We start from the raw sequence: 19629 nt of genomic DNA, 5'->3' as shown, positions 1-19629 counted from the left end.
TTTGAATTTGTTCTTCTGTTCCTTGAGCTTAAGAAATGCTGAATGAATTCGGCCCTTTTGATTTTCTGACTCCAGCTCCTTGCACATTTCATCGTAATATGAAAAATATGTAAAAAGCTTTGCCATCCCATGCTGCCTTTTGGAATCTTCTATTCAGCTCTTTAGTATCTTGAATTCTTCCTTCTGCTTTGGCTTCTCTGCGCTCCAGTGCAATATTCAGTTTCTTCTGACATCCATTTTGGTCTTTTTTTCCTCTTCTGTCTTTGCAATGACCATCTGCATTCTTTCTGGATGATACCCTTGGCATCGTTCCACAACTCATTTAATCTGCTACTATACTAAAAAGAACTGGCTGACACATAAGTATTTAATAAAACAACTTATGCTCAAGAGGCAATGGTGATGAAGCAGGAAGTTCAAGCTGCTCTGAAGGAATTAGGAACCAAAAAAGGCCCAGGATTGATGGAATACCAGCTGAACTATTTCAACAAACAGATGAAGCTCTGGACGTGCTCACCAGGCTGAAACAAGAGATTTGCAGGACAACTCAGCCTGGAAAAGATCCCTATTTATTCCTATGCCAAAAAAAGGTGATCCAACAGAGTGTGGAAATTATAGTATGGTATCACTAATATCACATGCAGGGAAAATGCTGCTGAAGTTTATCTAAAAGCAAATGGAACAGTATATTGAGAGAGATCTATCATAAATACAAGCTTGATTTAAATGAGTCCGTGACCGTAGGAACCTCATTGCCAATGTCAGATGGATCTTAGCCAAAAGTAGAGAGAATGTCTATGCAAAGGCATTTGACTACGTGGATCACAACAAATTGTGGCTAACCTTGGGCAGAATGGGAATCCCAGAACACCTAAATGTGCTCACGTGAAACCTATACTCGGACCAGGAGGCAGTCATTAGAACAGAGCAAGGAAACACTCATGGTTCAAAAGAATAAAAAGAGTGCATGAGGGATGTGTCCTGTTTCCATACCATTTCAGTCTGCATGCAGAACAGATCATTTGAGAGACTGGGCTTTATGAGGAGGATTATGGCATCAGGATTGGAGAAAGACTCATCAACAACTTGTGATATGCACATGACACAACCTTGCTTGCTGAAACTGAGGAGTGGCTGAAGCATATGGTGCAGAGGGTCAAAGACTATAGTCTAGAGTATGGACTGAATCTGAACATCAAGAAACTGAAGATTCTTACCGCTGGGCTATCTGGCAGCATCACTGTAGATGGAGAAGAGACTGAGAAGTTGTTAACAATTTCAGCTTGATCAGTTCCACAAATCAACACTCCTGGCCAACAGTCAGGAATTACATTAGAATAATCGGCTGACAGGGACCTTTCCAGATGCTGAAGAGCAAGGAGTGAGGTGCACCCGATCCAGGTTTTCGCAGTTACTTGCTATGCATCAGAGAGCTGGACAATGACCAAGGATGAAAGAAGAATTGATGCTTTTGAGTTGTGGTGCTGAAGAATATTGAATGGATCATGCATTGCCAAGAGAGCTAACATGTCTGTCCTGGAGAGGGTGAAATCAAGCTGTTCCTTGGAGGCAAGGATTATGAGACTCTGTCTCACATACTTTGGGCATGTAGCCAGGAGGGACCAGTCTTTAGGGAAGGACATCATGCTTAGAAGGATAAAGGGATAGTGCTGGAGAGGAAGATGCCAGTGAGATGGACTGACACAATAACTGAAGTAATGAGGGTAGGCATGTCAGAGACAGTGAGATTGGCTCAGGAGCTATTATGCATAGGGTTGCTATAAGTCAACAGCACATAGCATCCACCACCATCAACTTCAGCAGTCTGAAATTGATCAAAGATGCCATTAACATGCATTACTAACTGGTGACTACTATGTGAAAGCTGGAAATGAAGAGGAGCTGGTGGTTGGAGATATAGCCTCAGTGACTGAAATGAGCCTGGAGATAGCATGACAGAATTTTATAAGGTCAAAAATGTAGTTATAGTAAACACTTAAAAAAATTCAAATCAACCATAAATGGAAACTAAACAACATATATTTGAACCTTGCTTGATGGAATACACAAGGATCAAATCAATTACATCTATGGAAAGAGATGGTAAAGAAGGTCAAGGACCTTTCTAAATTTTTGAAGATCAGTGAAGTCAGTTTGAGGACTAAGGTGTGCCTGATTCAGGCTATGGTCTTTTAAATCACTTTTTATGCATCTCAGATCTAGACAATAAATCAGGACGACAGATGCTTTTGAGCTGTGGTGTCAGAGAAGAGGACTGAACATCCTATAGACTGCCAAAAGAACAGAGATGTTTTGGAGAAGGTGCAACCAGAGTACTCCTTGGAGGCAAAGAAAACAAAGCTTCATCTCACATGCTCTGGGCAAGTTGCTAGGAGCGACTATTCCTTGGACAGAGACATTAAGCTTAGAAAGGTGGAGGGTTGGAGAAAAAGAGAAAGACCCTCAACCCGGTGGATTGACACAGTAATTGCAGCAATGGGATTTAAGTGTGTCAGAGGATGTTGAGGATGGCAAAGGCTAGTTCAGGGTTCAGATCTGTTGTTATAGGGTCTCTCTAGTAATACTTGACTTGATGGCAATTAAAAACAATTCAGGATCTATGCTGAGAAAATTATCTGAGAAGCTTGACCATGGCATCGAAAGTGGAGGGAGACTAATATCCTGCAATACACAGATGGCACACCTTGCCTGCAGAAAATGAAGAAAACCTGGAGCATTTACTGAAGATCATTATTGATTACCTTTCAACATAAAGAAACAAAACTCTCTCACAACTAGGCCAACAATATCATGATATAAAAGGAAACTACTGATGTTATCAAGGGTTTCATTTTACCAGAATCCACAATGCCTTAGGAAGCCAGTCAAGAAATCAAAATACAGTCAGTGGAGGCCTCTGTGTGAAGCAAACGTGTGGGTCGGTGCAGCGGCTGTGGAGCTGCTATGGTCTCGCCAGACCCTGGTCCCCGAGCCGCATGAGCACCGGCCTAGAATCAGGATTGAAACTTCAAGATGGCTGACCAAGACCCCTGGGGGCATTAGCCTCCTCCAGCAGACAGTGGCTTCAGGCACTGGGGCGACAATCACCTCTCTCTTTATGACACCCCTGGACATGGTAAAGGTGCACCTGCAGTCCCACTGCCCCTCAGGAACCAGTGAACCTGCACTTCCCTCTAGACTGTGGAGCATCTTCTACACCAAACTGTCATGCCCTCTCCAGCCTTCTGGGAAGTGCCTCCTATACTGCAGTGGAGTTCTGGAGCCAGGATACTTGTGCTGCCCAGTGGGGCCTGCTGTGCCACCTGGTTTCAGGATCCCACCTGCTTCACTGGCACCATGGATGCCTTTGTAAGATTGTGAGGCATGAGGGCACCAGGACCCTGTGGAGTGGCCTCCCAGGCACCTTAGTGATGACTGCACTAGTCATCGCCATTTACTTCCACCACCTATGACCAACTCAAGACCTTCCTGAGTGGGCGAAATGTGACCTATGACCTCTATGCACCCATGGTGGCTGGCGCTCTGGCCTCTTTGGGCACAATGACTGTGATCAGCCCCCCTCAGCTGGTGCAGACAAAGCTGTAGGCTTAGCATGTGTCGCAACCGGGAGCTAGGCAACTCTGTTCAAGCTGCAGTGGCTCAGGGAGGCTGGTGCTCTCTGTGGCTGGCCTGGGGGCCCACTGACCTTTGGGTTGTGCCCTTCTCGACTCTATATTGGTTCAACTATGAGCTTGTGTTGAGCTGGCTAAGTGGGTCCAGGCCAAAGGACCAGTTATCTGTGGGCATCAGCTTCATGGCTGGAGGCATCTCAGGGACAGTGGCAACCATCCTGACTCTGCCTTTCAATGTGGTGAAGACTCAGCACCAGGTCCAGCTGGGAGTGACAGAGACTGTGAGAGTGAGGCCTCTACGTGTGGACTCTACCTGGCTGCTGCTGCAGAGGATCCGAGCTGAGTCAGGGACCAAGGGACTGAGTGCAGGCTTCCTCCCAAGGATCATCAAGGCCGCCCCCTCCTGTGCCATCATGATCAGTGCTCGTAAGTTTGGCAAAACTTCTTCCAGAAACTCAACCAGGAGCTGCTGCAGGGCCCTTGAAAGGGGCCAGAGTTTGAGAACCCACCCCCATCTGCTTCATGGATGGGATGCAGGCAAGAGACTGAGCCAAGTGTCTTTTCCTCAGCACTGAGGGGTGGGGAGCTGCTTCCCTTTCCTCCTCTGGGTCCTCAGGGGCCCCCCTCAGACATGGCTTTCTTTCTGTTGCTCCTCATTCCTGAGGCTCAAAGAGCGTCACTTTCCCATCTCCCAAGTTCAAGACCAAATCTGTCTGTCCACATCCTCATTTTCCTGTTGTTTTTGTCTTTTGTTTGTTTTTTTTTCCCTGTAGCTGGACCTGCCCCCAGGAACCAAACACCCTTCCTGGGCCTGCCTCAGACTTCCCTACATCCATTAATTCCTTATGTCTTAAAACAAAACAAACAAACGGAAAAACCAAAATTGGCCCCCCCGCGCTCAAATATATATTGCATTGGATAAATATTTGTAAAGGACTTCTTTAACATATTGAAAAGCAAAGATATTACTTTAAAATCTTAAAGATTGAAAATTGCATTTCAGGAGTCAGTCACACCTCAATCACCTCATATGCATGTGAGAGTTGGATAACAAATTAGGAAGCCTGACCAAGAACTGATGCTTATGAATTTTAGTATTGGTGAAGAATGTAGAATATATCATTAACAATTCCAATGCTATGGAGTCAGTTTTGACTCCACCAGGTTTCTGAGGTGGTAAATTTTAACCGGAGGAGACTGTCCATCTTTTTTCTGGACGTTGCTGGTGAAATGAACTTTAAGAGATGCATAGCCTTTGAGTTAGCAGCACAGATGGCTACTGACTATTCCTCCAGATCTCCCCCGAATTATGACTGACTGCCAAAGAACCAAGCAGATTTGTCTTAAAGTGCAGCCAAGATGTTAGTCAGAGGAGAAGACGATGAAAAGACTTTATCTAACATATTTTCAACATGTTATCAGGAAGGGCGAATTCCTGGGGAAAGATAACATGACTGGTAAAATAGAAAATCAGCAAAGCAGAGGAAGACTTTCAATGAAACAGACTGGCTGTAAACAGTAGGTTTACGCCCAGCAGACTGTGAAGTTGGCCCAGGCAGGTGCACATTTTACTTTTGTCCACAGGGCTTTGTCAGAACTGAGAGTCAGCACATACCAACTAGATGACGTGGAAATGACTAGGTCTGAGCAGGGTACAACCATCTGATCTACTATGAAAGTTAGAAAGTCTCATATAAAGATTTGAGTAATGTCTATTTTGATCTAGTCATGCCTTTTGAAAGAAATAAGCTCCCCTTTGAGTGGTAAATTAGAAAATAAATAGACAACTAAAATGTTCCTGGTGGCCTAGTGGCCTAGAAGCTGCAGTGTAATTGCAAAGGTTCAAATCCACCAGTTACTCCATGGAAGAAAGATGGGACCTGCCAGAGGGTCAGCTATGGTAGTTATGACTCTATGGTACATACAACCACCAAAACAACCACAACATGTTTCCTGTTAGTCTTCAATTCTCTTGTATAACTGCTGTCAAGTTGATTCTGATTAATGAATTTTGACAGCAGCCCTGTTGGGCTGACAAAGTTTCAAATCTTTACAGAAGCAGCCTGTCACATCTTTCTTCCTTGAAGTGGCTGGAGGGTTCAAACTGACAAGTTTTTCTGGTAAGCAGTTAAAAGCTTAACCATTACTCAACCAGGAATCATCCTAATCTATTCACATATAGAATATTTTTAGTAACGAAGACTAACTTTTTCTCATTTTCTGCCCTTCAGTCTGAAAAAAGGTTACCTTGCCTCAGCAAGTTAGCAGATAAAGGAAAAACACAGAGGAACAAATGTCCTGTTACCAAAAGACCAAACCAAAACAAAACAAAAAAGGCATAACAATTTCAAAGCAATCAAAATTACTTTGACAGCAACATTTCACTGATTCGTTCACTTAGCAACATTTCACTCATTCATTCACTTAACAAACATCTACTGAGCAACTCGCTACCTTGGGCAAGAAACTGTGCTAGATCTTGGATATGAGTGAAATAAGTTATTACTAAAGGCTTTTTAGAATGGGTCTTACAGGACCAGTGTCATGCATATGTGATAACACTAAAACCTCTTAAAAAAACACATCATTTTCCACTTTATGAGGTCCTCAGACAAAAATTCGAAGCAGTATGACTTCTCAAGTATTTCACATTAACCTTAGTCCAGAGTAATTTACTAAATACTGTACTTACTCTTCTGCGACTTTCACCTTCCTCTTGCCTTTGTCTTTTTCTCTTCTCTAGAGACAGAAAGCAGTCTCAGATTTTGTGCACCATGGTTTATTAGAAGCACAGTAACAGAACTTAACATTGCAGGATATGCCCAACTTTCACTTATTTAAGTCAAATATAGTAGGTCACTGCTGGAAAGGGCTACAAAGGGAATACCTTCTCTATATTTTTGGAGATGGTCATCTAAAAAAGCTTCAGTGAAGGAAAAAGTTTTTTATCATGGTAACTTGAAATTTCTTTCTTTGTCTTTTAGTTTATTCTTAAATTCTAAGTTAAGTTCATATTTTTATCTAAAAAAATAAAAGGGTCTTTTTTGGTTACTCTCTTTGTTCTGTACCTCAGTCATATCAGTGGTTTTATTCATAGGATGAGTTTTACAAAATTCTGGCTGTTTTTCTCCAAATACTTCACTTGTGGATTTTACTTTTGAAAATCTCACCCAAATCTGGAAGTGATACTCCAGATGAGGTTTAATTAACAGTACAACTAATACATCAACTAGACCCACCATTCCTATGAAAAGGCAAAAAAGGTACTCTGGCTTATGCTTAAACTGACATACTTTTTTCTTTTTTTGGCTTCTGGTCAGTCAGTGACCATACAAAGGCCCCAGACCTAGGAAGAGAGAATGACGAAGAACCAACGTCCCAACACTGATCTGTTTTCATTTTTCTATTCTACTCCCGTTAGTCAGTGAATTTAATATGCTCAATCCTGTGATTACAATCTGACAGAGTGATGAATATTCTAACAGATTGTTGATGATCATCACATTCTAAGCAAACTGCCTTGGCTAGAATGACTTCTCATGTGGTATTGGACTGATGATTACTTAAATTAGTGAACTGTATGGCTGTATAAAACTTGGCTAATACTTTCCAAAGCAAATATGAAAACTACTTCCAGATCATATAAAGCTGTAGACTCATTTAATACTTTATGTTGCAGAATTTCTTAAAGACATGATATGTTTTCAAGTTATTTCTACTAAGGCGGCAGCATGTAGATTACTAGCTAATAAAAGTGCATTAATTTCTAATTTCCTTACATTAAAAACTACACAGAAGCTTTATAAACATTACTATTATATCTTGATTCTTAGCATTATCCTGTAATTTGCTTCAAAAGACAAATCTTACCTCTTCTGATTAATTCTTTTCCTTCATCAACTAAATCAGATGTCATATCATTATCACCCATGAACTGCTGGAAGCCAAGAAGATTCAAACAGCGAGTTCCCAAGCTACAAACAAAGGATTTTTTAAAAGACAAACACTATTTCACATTGAAAATTTTAGAAAAAATTAGTTTTTAGAAAAAATTATTTTTTAGTATTATCATTCCCAAAATCAGCTATGTACTTTCTTCAAAAGTATTTATTTGCATTTGTAAAACACTTATGTCTAGTATTTCACTGATGAGGATATGCACTGTAGCTAAAATACATACACAGCTAAAAATCACCACACCAAGATGCTAACTGGCTATAACACAAGACCAATTTATTCTTTTCTTAGAGTCAAATGCCAGTTTTATCACCGAAAATCACATAGACATTTCCAAGGATAAATATTCCTGTTAGGGTTTTTGTTGCTGTTAAGTGCTGTTAAGTCAGAAATGACCCATTCCTGACTCTCTAGCACATTCTAAGAAACTAAAAAATTCTGTGAGAAGAGTCTGCGCACCATTCTCTCAGAGCAGCTCTGGTGGATCTGAACTGCAGGCCTATTTGGACTGTAGCACAGCTCCTACCAGTAGGTTGTCCAAGCTCCCTGATTAGAATGTAGTATGCAAATTTACTTTCAGGGTTTAAATGTTATTGTTTGTTATTCTGGGATCTAGTCATTTCTACTTTTATTATGCACTCTGAAAACCTGGCACAGAAGTGAAAGATGGGTTGCTGTTGTTATGTGCCTTTGAGTCACTGGGGACACACAGTGACTCGATGTAGAGCAGCTCTGAACTTTGCCCTGTCCTGAGCCAGTCTCATAAATTCTGACACACCAACCTCTGTTGCCCCAGTTGGTGAAATTAGTATTTGTTAAGATCCAACATGTAGATATTGTCTTATTTCATTCTTACTACAAGCCTAAAAGCTAAGTATCCCTTTACTGATAAGACTAAAACCCAAAGGAGCTGGAATTTAAATCCAAGATGAAACAAAGATTGGATCTTATTATATCAGCTTTCAAATTTTTTTACTACTATGCTTCTAAAGGCAAGAAGCCTGAACACAAACATACATACACAAAAAGAGGGAAAAAAACGAATGTGAGTGAGAGTATGTATTTATGTGTGTGCTGAAAAAAGTGAAATCAGGAGTTAAATAGTTAAAGTCCCATGATTTACAGCAAAATGGGTAAGGATCTGGAGCATTCATATTAATTAATTTTTTTTAGCACATCAAGGACATTTCCTATAAATTATCATTCTATAAATTTGGAGTTTTAGGTGGATATTCATATTTAGATTATTAGTTTAAACAGTCTCTTACTATCTTTATATCCTTGTGGAAATTCTACAATATAATATATGCCCACAACTAGGTAATTGTCTCTAGAAAAGTTTATAGCTTTGTCTAGTGTGTTAACAAAATAGCCTTATGCTTTCTCAGCAGACAAGTCTGAAGATTCATTCTGAGTATGGTTACTGAAAGAAGGACTTAGGTTGATTACGACAGCATTTCAAATGAAAACAGATCTTTAAAGTCAAGCAATCTTTGAAATGTCCATAAGGCATTGCTTCAAATTGCAAAAAAATGGAACGATACAAAATCTATTTTCTAAGATTATCTGAAAATTCAGGAATACAGACCTTTTCACCCTTAAAGACAAAATGACAGTCAAAGCTTATATTATTAACTCTCAAATGACACTTCTAATGATTATTTTGAAGTTTAAAAATTTTATTTTAATGAATCATGATACAAGTCCTTGTATTTATTTAAGGGTTTAGAGTTGGTGAAGCATTAATATCCATTTAAAAATCTGTTCATCCACCTAGTCTAATAAGGTAAAAAAAGATATAAATCTTGCCATTGTAACTACTAAAACCAAAAGACACATTTTATAAATTTCAAGCAAATATAATGTTTATCAGCTTTAAAAATTTTTAAAATGAATAAACAATCAAAACTTAGTTTTGTACACTTTAGTTTCTTCTTTTAATGCATCATTTTCACAGTATAAATGGAGTGCCCTTTCTATAAGGAAAAACGATTCAATATTAGATTTGCTATAACTTCCTATTAAGTTTTATTTTAAAACAAAATGCTTTAGATATTTTATTGTTGTTGTTAAGTGCCGTCAAGTCGTAGGCGACTCATAGCGACCCTATGAATGAAAGACCAGGACACTTGTATAACTTTCATCCTTTCTCCAGGTTCACAGGGTTTCCAGAGGCAAGCTATTTCAGAAGTGGATGTCACCCCTGCTTCCAAGCTTGTTTTAATTGGGGAGTGCCACCAAACACTGTCCACCAGGGGGACCACCATTATGGCATTTGATTCATCAATGTCACAATATTTAGCATCACAGCAACCACGAGGTACTTATTAGAAAGTAAAATATTTTTTAAAAATTCAGTAATATATTTTAAACCTTTTCAGTCAGTAGTTAGTATGTTATTTATAATAACTATGCAGAAGGTGTGCCTCTATGGCATTTTCAATCACTTCATTTGCATGTAAAAAGTAGACAATGAATAAAGAAGATTGAAGGACTGACATGTTTGATTACAGTTTTGGCAAAGGTAGTTAAATATACCATGGGCTGCCAGTTGAATGAACAAATTTATCCTGGATAAAGAACAGCCAGATGCAAGGACAGCAAGCAAGTCTTTGTCTCAAGTCCTGTGGACATGTTAGCAGGAGAAATTAATCCCTGTATAAGGACATCATGGTTGGTAAAGCATAGAGTCAGAGGCGGGAAAGGAAGACCCTCATCAAGGTGGACTGATACAGCATCTGCAACAATAGGCTCAAATACAATTGCAAATGTGAGGATGCAGAGGTCTGGACAGTGTTACATTCTGTTGTCCATGGCTGCTGTGAATAAACACAGACTCAACGCACCTTACAGTAACAGAACTGTAAGGAGTGATTTAAATGGAAAGTAGTGAGATGAAACTGAAATTTGATTAAGAAAACCAAGCTGATCAAATTAACATTAAGGACTGTCTTTGAAAAAATGTTATTTTTTATGTGCCATGGAGTACTTAGGAGCCCTGCTGGTGATAAGGTATTAGTAAGTTCAGAATTATTCAAACATACAGTGTTGTTGTAGGACTGACATCATGTGCCTCCAGCCTGCAAAACTGGTCTGAATCATCTAACAAACATTTGTTTGGTCCTCAGGCCCTGTTGTAATCTCCCTATGGTCATGCAGATAACCTTAAACTGTCTGCCAGTTTATCAGGAGAGGAAATGCATCTTTCATTGAATTAGCATCTGTCTTTTCTCAATCATTTGTAAACTGTACTTCAAGCTAACTGTACCTAAGAATCCTAACATAGTATTTTTTTCAGTCATATGTGAACTGTACCTTACCCCCTGCCCAACAGGAGGGGGAAATGCATCTTTCCTGAATTAGCACTTACTTTTTGAAACTGTTTTTCTGTCACAAGTAAACTATATTTCACAGGTTGTCTGTTTATTGGTAACTGTATGTAGACTGCTTTTGACTGTAAAAACCCTGCAGCTTTGAACTAGGATAGGAATCTGCAGTAGTGCTTTGGAATCTTCCATTTGTCTGTCTTACTGGCAAGTGGCTACAGAAAGAAGCCCTTGTGTTCACTAACAGTGATGTAGTGGTGCAGCACTCAGCTGCAAATGGAAAATTCAGTAGTTCAAACACTGTGGGAAGAAGATAAGGTGGCAATTCTGTAGATTTGCTATGAGGGGTCATAGCAACCCTGCAAACAGTAGGATGAGGTGCTATGTGGTTCTGTGTCATCTTCTCAAAGATTGCTATGGGGAAGTCCACTGTTGTAGGCACTGTGTTCATTCATCTTGTAGAGAGTCTTCCTCTTTTGCACTGACCCTCTCTACTTTATTAAGCATGATGTCCTACAAACCTCTACTCTGTCCAATAGGACTGCTGTGTAAAATTCAACATGGAAGTAATGAATTTTTACAGAGCAACAGTGAAGAGGGCAGACAGAGTACAGGGTGAAGATGCTGTGATGCCTGAGTAGGGATGCTAGGAGAATCCATTTGTTCTTTAACATCTTATTCCTGCCCGAAGCTCACACTTTCTTCTTGATCCATTGAAAAGAACATGCCACTTTCCTTCCAACACTGAAGGAATCTCTTCCAGTCCCACATAGATGGCCTGTTTACAATTGCTTCTCACTTGACCTTTGTTGCTGGCTAGGGCCTGAATCATTCAGAAACCCAGAAATGCCTGAGGGTGAAGTTCCAAGACAAATGTTCATTATTGGCTAGAAGCTTGATGGACATGCCTTATATAAGCTACATCAACTGTCAGTATTAAAGGCAAGACTTAAAATTTCATAACCAAATCTCATCATTTTGTGGTCTAAATACTCCATCCACCTCTGTCTTAGAAATATCTTCAAAGAAGACTCTGAAATTATACTGCAAATGATTCCTAGCTCCCCTCATAAAAAAACTTGCATTTTTTTGTTGCTGAATCAGACCCCAATCACAGCTGACCCTCCAGTGGGTTTTCAGCAGCTGTTAATCACACAGGAGGAGGCTGCCCATCTTTTCCTCACATAGCAGCTGGTAGATTCAAACTGCTTGCCTTTGGGTTGGCAACACAATTCCTTACTCACTAGGTCACAACAAAACAAATGACAAGCAAATCCATCCAGTGAATATTTAAAAGAGCTTCAAGAAGGGACAGATGAAGGTAGTATGAGGAATAATCAGCAATGTTAGGTGTCTTACCTAAAATATGTAGCAATGCAGAGAATTACTACCAACATAGGATAATATATATAGAATCCATCTGCAATAAAGGATAAAACTTTCATGGAACCCATAATCTGTAGAACAAGAAAAAAGTAAATTAAACCAGGATAATTCTCTATTTTTTCACTGATTATTAGAAAAGTTGTCCAGAGCCAGTCATACCAATAAATATGGATTTTTCAAGAACATAAGAAACAATCACAAACAAAATATCTAAATGGATTTTTCTAAAAAGCTTACTTTTTATTAGAGTTTTTGCTTTATAAAATTATTTCATAAATAGTACTGAAAATTTTATTAGGAGTGATAAATATAAAAGCAGATATTTCAATTCAAGACAATTGATACTAGTCATTTGGACAATCTATATAAAACAAAAAATTGTGTATTAAGAAAAGAAAATAAGAGGGTGAAGGAAATGGAAAAAATCTGGTGTGAAAATCAATGTATTCAAACTTTGTATACAAACCAGTATAAAAAAAAAAGGAAATAAAATTACTTTTATCTGATTATGAGTAATTAGAAATAAGTATCAGGAAATAAATAATAGCGCTTTTATGAGAAAGTTTACTTATTAAGACCAGAAATGTCTAAAAGAATGTTTTTGCTAGGATTATAAAGAATTATAAAGAATTTCACAATACCAGTATCTCAATGAGATGGTGAATATAAACAACTGATTTTGAACTATACTTACAGATGTATAAGCAGTTGGCTGAGTATTTTGGTGAGAGATGGATGAATCCATATGGGTCAAACCCAAGAAATTAAGACACAGAGGAGGTGTTAAACGGCAAAATAACCTGTAGTAAGAATTTAAAACCATATACAAAAAATAAAGCAAAGTATTTTATTAAAATGTGATAGAAATATTTTACTTTTATCTACTTTCATTTTATATATTCTATATTCATTACGTAAACTGCCTTTATTTAGTTAGAAGATATTATGGAAATCCTATTAACTACCTCTCTCCTAAGAACATTAAGATATGTGTCAAAATGCTAGTTTCAGGCTGCTGCTCTGCTGGCCTTTGCCTGCACTGTGCTATGAGCTGGAATCGACTGGACGATAGAAGGTTTTGGTTTGCAGGGACTTGTGGAATGCCTTCATAGCACCTGCTTCAATTCCACGAGCTGTGCAATCATCTTAGCAAGCTAAGGGCAATGGCATTGCCTTGATGAGGATGGTAATTTCTCACAGAGAATTCTACTCCATACACAAAACATCTGAAGTTGTATCCACCCATGCCCACAAGCCAAGTCCAGGGGAAAAAGAACTGCTCACTCAATTACTGCCACTGAGTCAGCATCAACTCACAGTTGACCCACAGACAGATTTTGTGCTGCTGGAATTCACATTCAAGGGGACTGCCTGTTTTTCTCCTCTGGAGTCACTGGTGGATCTGAATAACCAGATAGAAGCTGTCTTTATGGAGTATGCCACAAGGGCTCACCAAAGAACTGCTCACTCACTCATGCCACCAAGGCAGAATCGATTCATGTCTGAACCTCGACCGTTTTCAGAGACTGAAACCACACAGGAGGAGACTGCTTATTTTTCTCCCAATGAGATGCTGCTGGCTTCAAAATGCCTGTCTTTGGATTGGTAGGGGACTTCCTTACCCCCAAGGCTACCAGAACTCCCTAAAGGTCAGTTTTATCCAAATTTGTTTTTCAAATTTAAATTTTAATCAAAATTTATACAGAACTTAGATTTTCATTCATCCATTGCTGCACATTTTCCTCCCTGCCCAACCCCCTAGTTTGCTTTTCTCTTGGAAAAAAAAATTCTTTCTTGTTGTAAACCCCACCCCCACCCCCTCCCCACTTTACTATGCAGCTCTTATTCTGTCTGGACTGTGTTGTCATGCAAATACTATCTAATAATATATTCCTTTTAAGTAGTTCTATTCCTCATCTGTTTCAATGCAGTGTACATTATCGCCTCTTAGTTTCCATCAAACCTGATATCAGTCCTGTTTTCTAACAGTGGCATTACGCAGTATTAGTCCTTTTGTGACTGAGATATTTCACTCAGCAAAATATCCTCCAGGTCACCCATTTTGTATATTTCATGAGTTCCTTGTTTTTCAGTGCTGCATAGTATTCCATTGTGTGAATATACCACAGCTTCTCTATCCATTGATTTGTTGATGGGCACTTGGGTTGTTTTTTTTTTTTTTTAAAAAAAGATATAAAACCACAGAGATAAATAAACTACAATGATGGTAAGTTCATCCTCTGAGAAGTGAATGTAGATATAAAAAATATGAGGGAATTTTTTTATACAGTGATTGGAATAGTTCTATATCTGGATTGGGCAATGATTACAGCAATCTACACACATATACATGAAGGAAGGTTAAAATAAACTGAAAATTGAACAAGGTTTATACCTTAGTTAACATCCATGCCTTCTGTCATTATGAGGGGAAGCTGGGTGTAGGGTACATGGATTTCTAGTCTATTTTTTCCTCTTGGGTGGAATGGAGTTTTTATCTCTTAAAAAAATGAAAATGCTTTGGAGATGCTTCAAATATTGATTCCTTTGTGAACTTCACTAGGTTCCACGTAGAGTGAAAAGGGAACTGTGACCAGTGAATAAACTAAGACATGTTTAACTAATAAACAGGCATTGCCTTAGACCACTCAGCCATTCTGACTCAGGAAAACCTGAAGAGTGACTGACTTAAAAGGGCTTTGATAGCAGGAATACTTGCAAGCCTGGAACAAAATCCTTGTTAACAAGACTTTTGAGTAAATATTAGGTGAATGTTGCTTGCGAATCCAGTGGTTAAGAGAATGCTCTTGAGGCAATGTTTATATTCCCTGCTGTAACAGCCACTATCTGATTTATAGCATACTGTTAATCATTTGAAGATTTTGATTAAAAGCTTCACTTGTGTTCTGTATAATCACTTAAGATTCTTGAAATCTTTTGTTCCTTGCACTTCAACTATTTTATCTTTTCTCAAGTCTTTCTATTCCTCACTCTCCATCCACACTACTGTAGAGCTGGACTCTATAGTAGCAGTAAAGACATGCTAGGCCAAGCTGAAATCAGCTCTCTGCCCTTTTAACTCCTTATTATTATTAGGTTCCATGGAATCGACTACTACTCAGTGACCCTCTGAAGAACAGTTCTGAACCCTGCCCTATCCTGTAACTCCTTTCTTATGATCTCCACGAGGCTGAAGCCACTGTTAGAGTCACTGTGTCACTCTATCTAGCTGGAGGTCCTACTCTCTTTCTCTAACTCTCCATCCTTCCCAGAATGCTCTCTTGTTTTCAAGGACTGATCCCTTCTGCTTAAATGCTCAGTGTTAACCACTTAAGAAAGATGATTTCAGTTGTTGGGAGATCTGATGGCCTAGTGGTAAGAAGCTGTGCTGCAATCCCAAAGTCACCTGAGCAGTCACTCCGCGGGGAAAATGATGGCCCATCTCCTCTCTTGTGATTAACTGCCTCTAAAAACCTGCTGGAGGGTCAGCTATGATTCAGTTTTAACCTAACAGCACGTGACAACACAACATTTCTGTTGTTAGTTCTCATCCATTCCTGTTTTGTATCAATGAATCTCAAAACATTCTCTACATTCAACTTAAATCTTTAAATTGTCAATTGGTCCTACTATTTACTAAATTATTAATGGAACCTCTTACAGGGAAATCTAGGACTACTGTGTCTTTTTTCTCTTTTAAAAAGTAGCATGTCTGTTTTAACCTTATCTTCAAGTAGTAATTAGCTGGCAATCAACAAATAGTTATTTAACACTTGAAATCATTCAGTGCTTCTTTGTTGTTAGTTGTCATTAAGTTAAATGACTCATGGCAATCTCTTATGTACAGAGTATAACTGTGACCATATAGAAGCAGAACAGGCCTAACCTCTGGGTGGCTTTTAACTAACAATCTTTTAGCTAGTAGTGAATTACTCAGAAGTTTATACCATTCAGAGAATTAAACAACAGTTCATAAAAATATAGCTGTTTGTGGACCACCCATAAAAAAAACACAAAAAAAATCTACAGGAATTCATGCAATACAGTCCTCTTATTTTAATCATAATAGTACTTACATGCCACTGAAAAGAAGGCTATATGCATCAGTCTGATGATGTGAAGCCAAATAATAGTAGTTAAATACACGGATCCTGAACACCGTAGAATAAACACAGATACTGAGAAAAAAGATGGAAAGGAAGCAAGCAATCTGAAAAAACAAAACATCCAAGTCTATTTTAGACTAACAGACTTTAAACTACTATTTTACATTCTATCCCAATATTTCTACTATTCCCAGCTCTTACTTATTGAGGTTCTAAAATTTATAAGCACAAAGATGGAAAATGAAAATATGGGGACGAGGATAAGTAGATACTGAAACCAGTTTAACATCCTAGATGCATATATTTCAAATCTGCCTCCTGAAGTGGGCCTGTTTTCTCACTTTCTTATGAATTCATCACGTTGAAGCTTCAAGTTACGTAATTCTACTGACACAAAGATCAAAGTATTCATAGGAGAATTTTGCACTGTTTGCACCCTTTCCAGTTCTCTTAAAGACAGTTCTTTATTTTTACAACTAACCCAAAGGAGCCTCTCCATCAGTTCTTCCAAGTGATAAAGATGAGCAATCTCCTCCGTATTCTCTGAGAACACACTGAAGGGCCACTTAGGAGCTCATTCCAATTCAATGGCAATGAGTTTGGAGTGAGTTGTTATTATCGTCCTGGTAAAATGGGGAAGCTCATTTTTTTTTATATCTGAGTAATAAAACTATTAACTTCACAGTTTTAATTACTAGAATAATTACATGAAGAAAAGCTGTAACAGGTAAGGATTAACTATGAACTGACAAATACTTATGACAAAAATATACTGAACTGACCTCGATGTAAATATAATTGTATGTTTTTTCTGCCAGCTGTATGAAGACGGCAAAGAGGGACAGGACAGGTCTGGTGCTAAAGAACGTGCACTCTGACCACACAACAATCACAGAGAAGACAGACAAAACCACGGCAAGTATCCTGTAAAACCACGGTCGTAAGAGGCATTCCCAGTACCATTCTGGAAAAAAAAGAAAAACAACCAAACCAAACGATGAGATTAGATTAGCTCACAAAGGAGCAATCATTTCTTTGCAACATAAATAAATAACGAAGCAAAAATAGCAATCTTACAATTGAGATACCCCCCCCCAACCAAACGACTCCCAGTAAGGGGACAAAATGACATCATGCATCTCCTCTTTGAAGGTACCAGACACATGAAACCACTGCTGTGGTGTTCCTGTACCAAAATCCGGAACACTAACTTAATCCAAGGGAAATATCAAAGTCAAATATGAGGGCTCTGGACTGCTAACCAGAAATGTCAGCAGTTTAACCCACCAGTTGCTCCTTGGAAGACAGATGTGGCAACCTGCTCCCAGATTTATAGCCATGGAAACCCCCTGGGGTTGTTCTCCACTGTCTAACGTGAGAGCTGTGATGCTAACGGGTTTTCTAGTTTGAGAAATGGATAAAGGACACTAGAGAGAAACAGATTGTGAGGATGATGCAGGATCTGGCAAGGTTTCATTCTGTTGCACACAGGGTCATTATGAATCAAAGCCGACTTGATGGCACCAAATGGTGTTGAGACAGGAAAGATGTACATAAATGCATGAGCTGGGATTACTTTTTTTTTTAATCAATTACCAAGATCTGAAAAGTCAGTAAAATGTACATAGAAGGTATTGTAGATTTTGATCAATGCATTTGCTTATGTGAAAGAATGTTTCTATGCTTTAAAATACACCATAAAATATTTAAAATACACCATAAAATACTTATGGGTAAGGACATATCGTGGCTGTATTAGATTCTCAGAGGAGTTAGGTAAAAATAGAAACAGATATAGAGAAAGAGCAAACAAGTGAAAAGGACAGAATTTTATTTGGGAAATCTGAGTGGAAAGTGTAAGAGACTTCTTGTACTATACCGGCAATTTTTTTTGTTCAGTCAGAATTTAGATAAAAATAAAAGGTACCCCCAAAAAGCAGCTTATAAAATGGAAAACTGTGAGTTTTTTCACTATGGAGGTTTTTATGTATTACCAAGTCATAGAATCAAGTCATAAGACCATCCAGCAGGTTTTCAAAGGCATTAAATAGTATGGGGGAAGACTACCCATTTTTCTCCCATGGAGCAAAGGGTGGATTAGAAGCACATGCCTTTGGGTTGGCTGCAAAATTCCTTACCACTAGGCCACCAGAACACCATAAAACATTCCATAAAGCAGAGATTTCTATCTGTTTGGCTCAGTGATACTATATTTCCAGTAACAGCTAGCATAGATGTGTTTAAATATTTTTATTTTGTAGGAAATTTTAAGTATTTGTGAAGTACAGTGAAAATTTGATAGATTATATTTTACATGACAAGTATAATAGTTATCTTGGGGGGATATATTATAAGAGGGATTATTAGAATAGGGATAAAAAAACTGACTTAATAGAACTATATGTCCACAATTAATATTTTTTTTTTCCATACCAACTGTAGGATTGTAAAAATACTGGACCAATCTATTTTCTGGCTCCGGCGACTGAAAAGTATGAACAAACTGGTGAGTTGCACTGGCTTCATTTTTTGCTACATCTTCTAGATAAAATGCTTGTTCCAAAAGAATCTGCCATTGTACTTGAGTTCGCCGGTGCCTCTGAACTGAATAAATCACCTAAAAAAAGAAAGTAAGTGTTTTGATCCAAGAATAATTAAATTTAATCATTCCATAAGGAGAGCTTGCTTTGTTGTTTTTTTTTGTTTGTTGCATGAAATGTTTATTGTAATTGTACCTACGTGTACGAGTTTCTTTTTTTTTTTTTAATCAATTTAGTTTGTTTATTTTTCATTTCAATGAACATCTACAGAGATTTTGGAATTCCATTCATTCATTGTTGCACCCTTCTCCCCACACAAACAACCCCCACCCCACCCCACCCCCGCCCCCGTTTGCTCCTCTCCTTGAAAAGCAAAAGAAAAACTCCCTCATTGGTACACAATCCCCCCCGCACCTCCCCAAACCCCACCCCCTACCCCCAAACATAATCCACTCTGCAACCCTCACTGCATACTCCTACGATAAAAATAATGCCCTAAAATATAATACTTTTAGATTATTGTTTGATTTTTTTTTTTACAGTGAGGAAGTGTGAGTGGCCATCTATTTGGTGGAGCCAAGGATGTTAATGTTCTGTAATATATATATATAACAATTCTGCTCAGTAAGCAATTTATTCTCCCAACACCCCAACAGTGCTCCTGTCCAGAAATGTGAAGAAC

At 38.6% G+C, this 19629-nt stretch overlaps 1 protein-coding gene across 1 annotated transcript in view; it reads right to left on the bottom strand.

Annotated features, from left to right (window-relative positions):
• The window catches only part of LMBRD2 (LMBR1 domain containing 2), a 53669-nt gene that overhangs the window by 8784 nt on the left and 25256 nt on the right, over positions 1 to 19629 (bottom strand). Inside the window, 7 exon segments of the mRNA XM_006903655.1 lie at positions 6325 to 6371; positions 7503 to 7606; positions 12275 to 12372; positions 12996 to 13101; positions 16378 to 16511; positions 17190 to 17371; positions 18841 to 19024. Of these exon segments, the coding sequence (XP_006903717.1) occupies positions 6325 to 6371; positions 7503 to 7606; positions 12275 to 12372; positions 12996 to 13101; positions 16378 to 16511; positions 17190 to 17371; positions 18841 to 19024 (855 nt within the window).

The sequence above is a fragment of the Elephantulus edwardii genome, unplaced genomic scaffold (assembly GCF_000299155.1).
Source record: "Elephantulus edwardii isolate Elephantulus edwardi_28Jun2011 unplaced genomic scaffold, EleEdw1.0 scaffold00395, whole genome shotgun sequence".
In the NCBI taxonomy this organism is placed as follows: domain Eukaryota; kingdom Metazoa; phylum Chordata; class Mammalia; order Macroscelidea; family Macroscelididae; genus Elephantulus; species Elephantulus edwardii.
The sequence above is the reverse complement of the archived record's forward strand: the minus strand, read 5'-3'. Positions and strand labels throughout refer to the sequence as shown.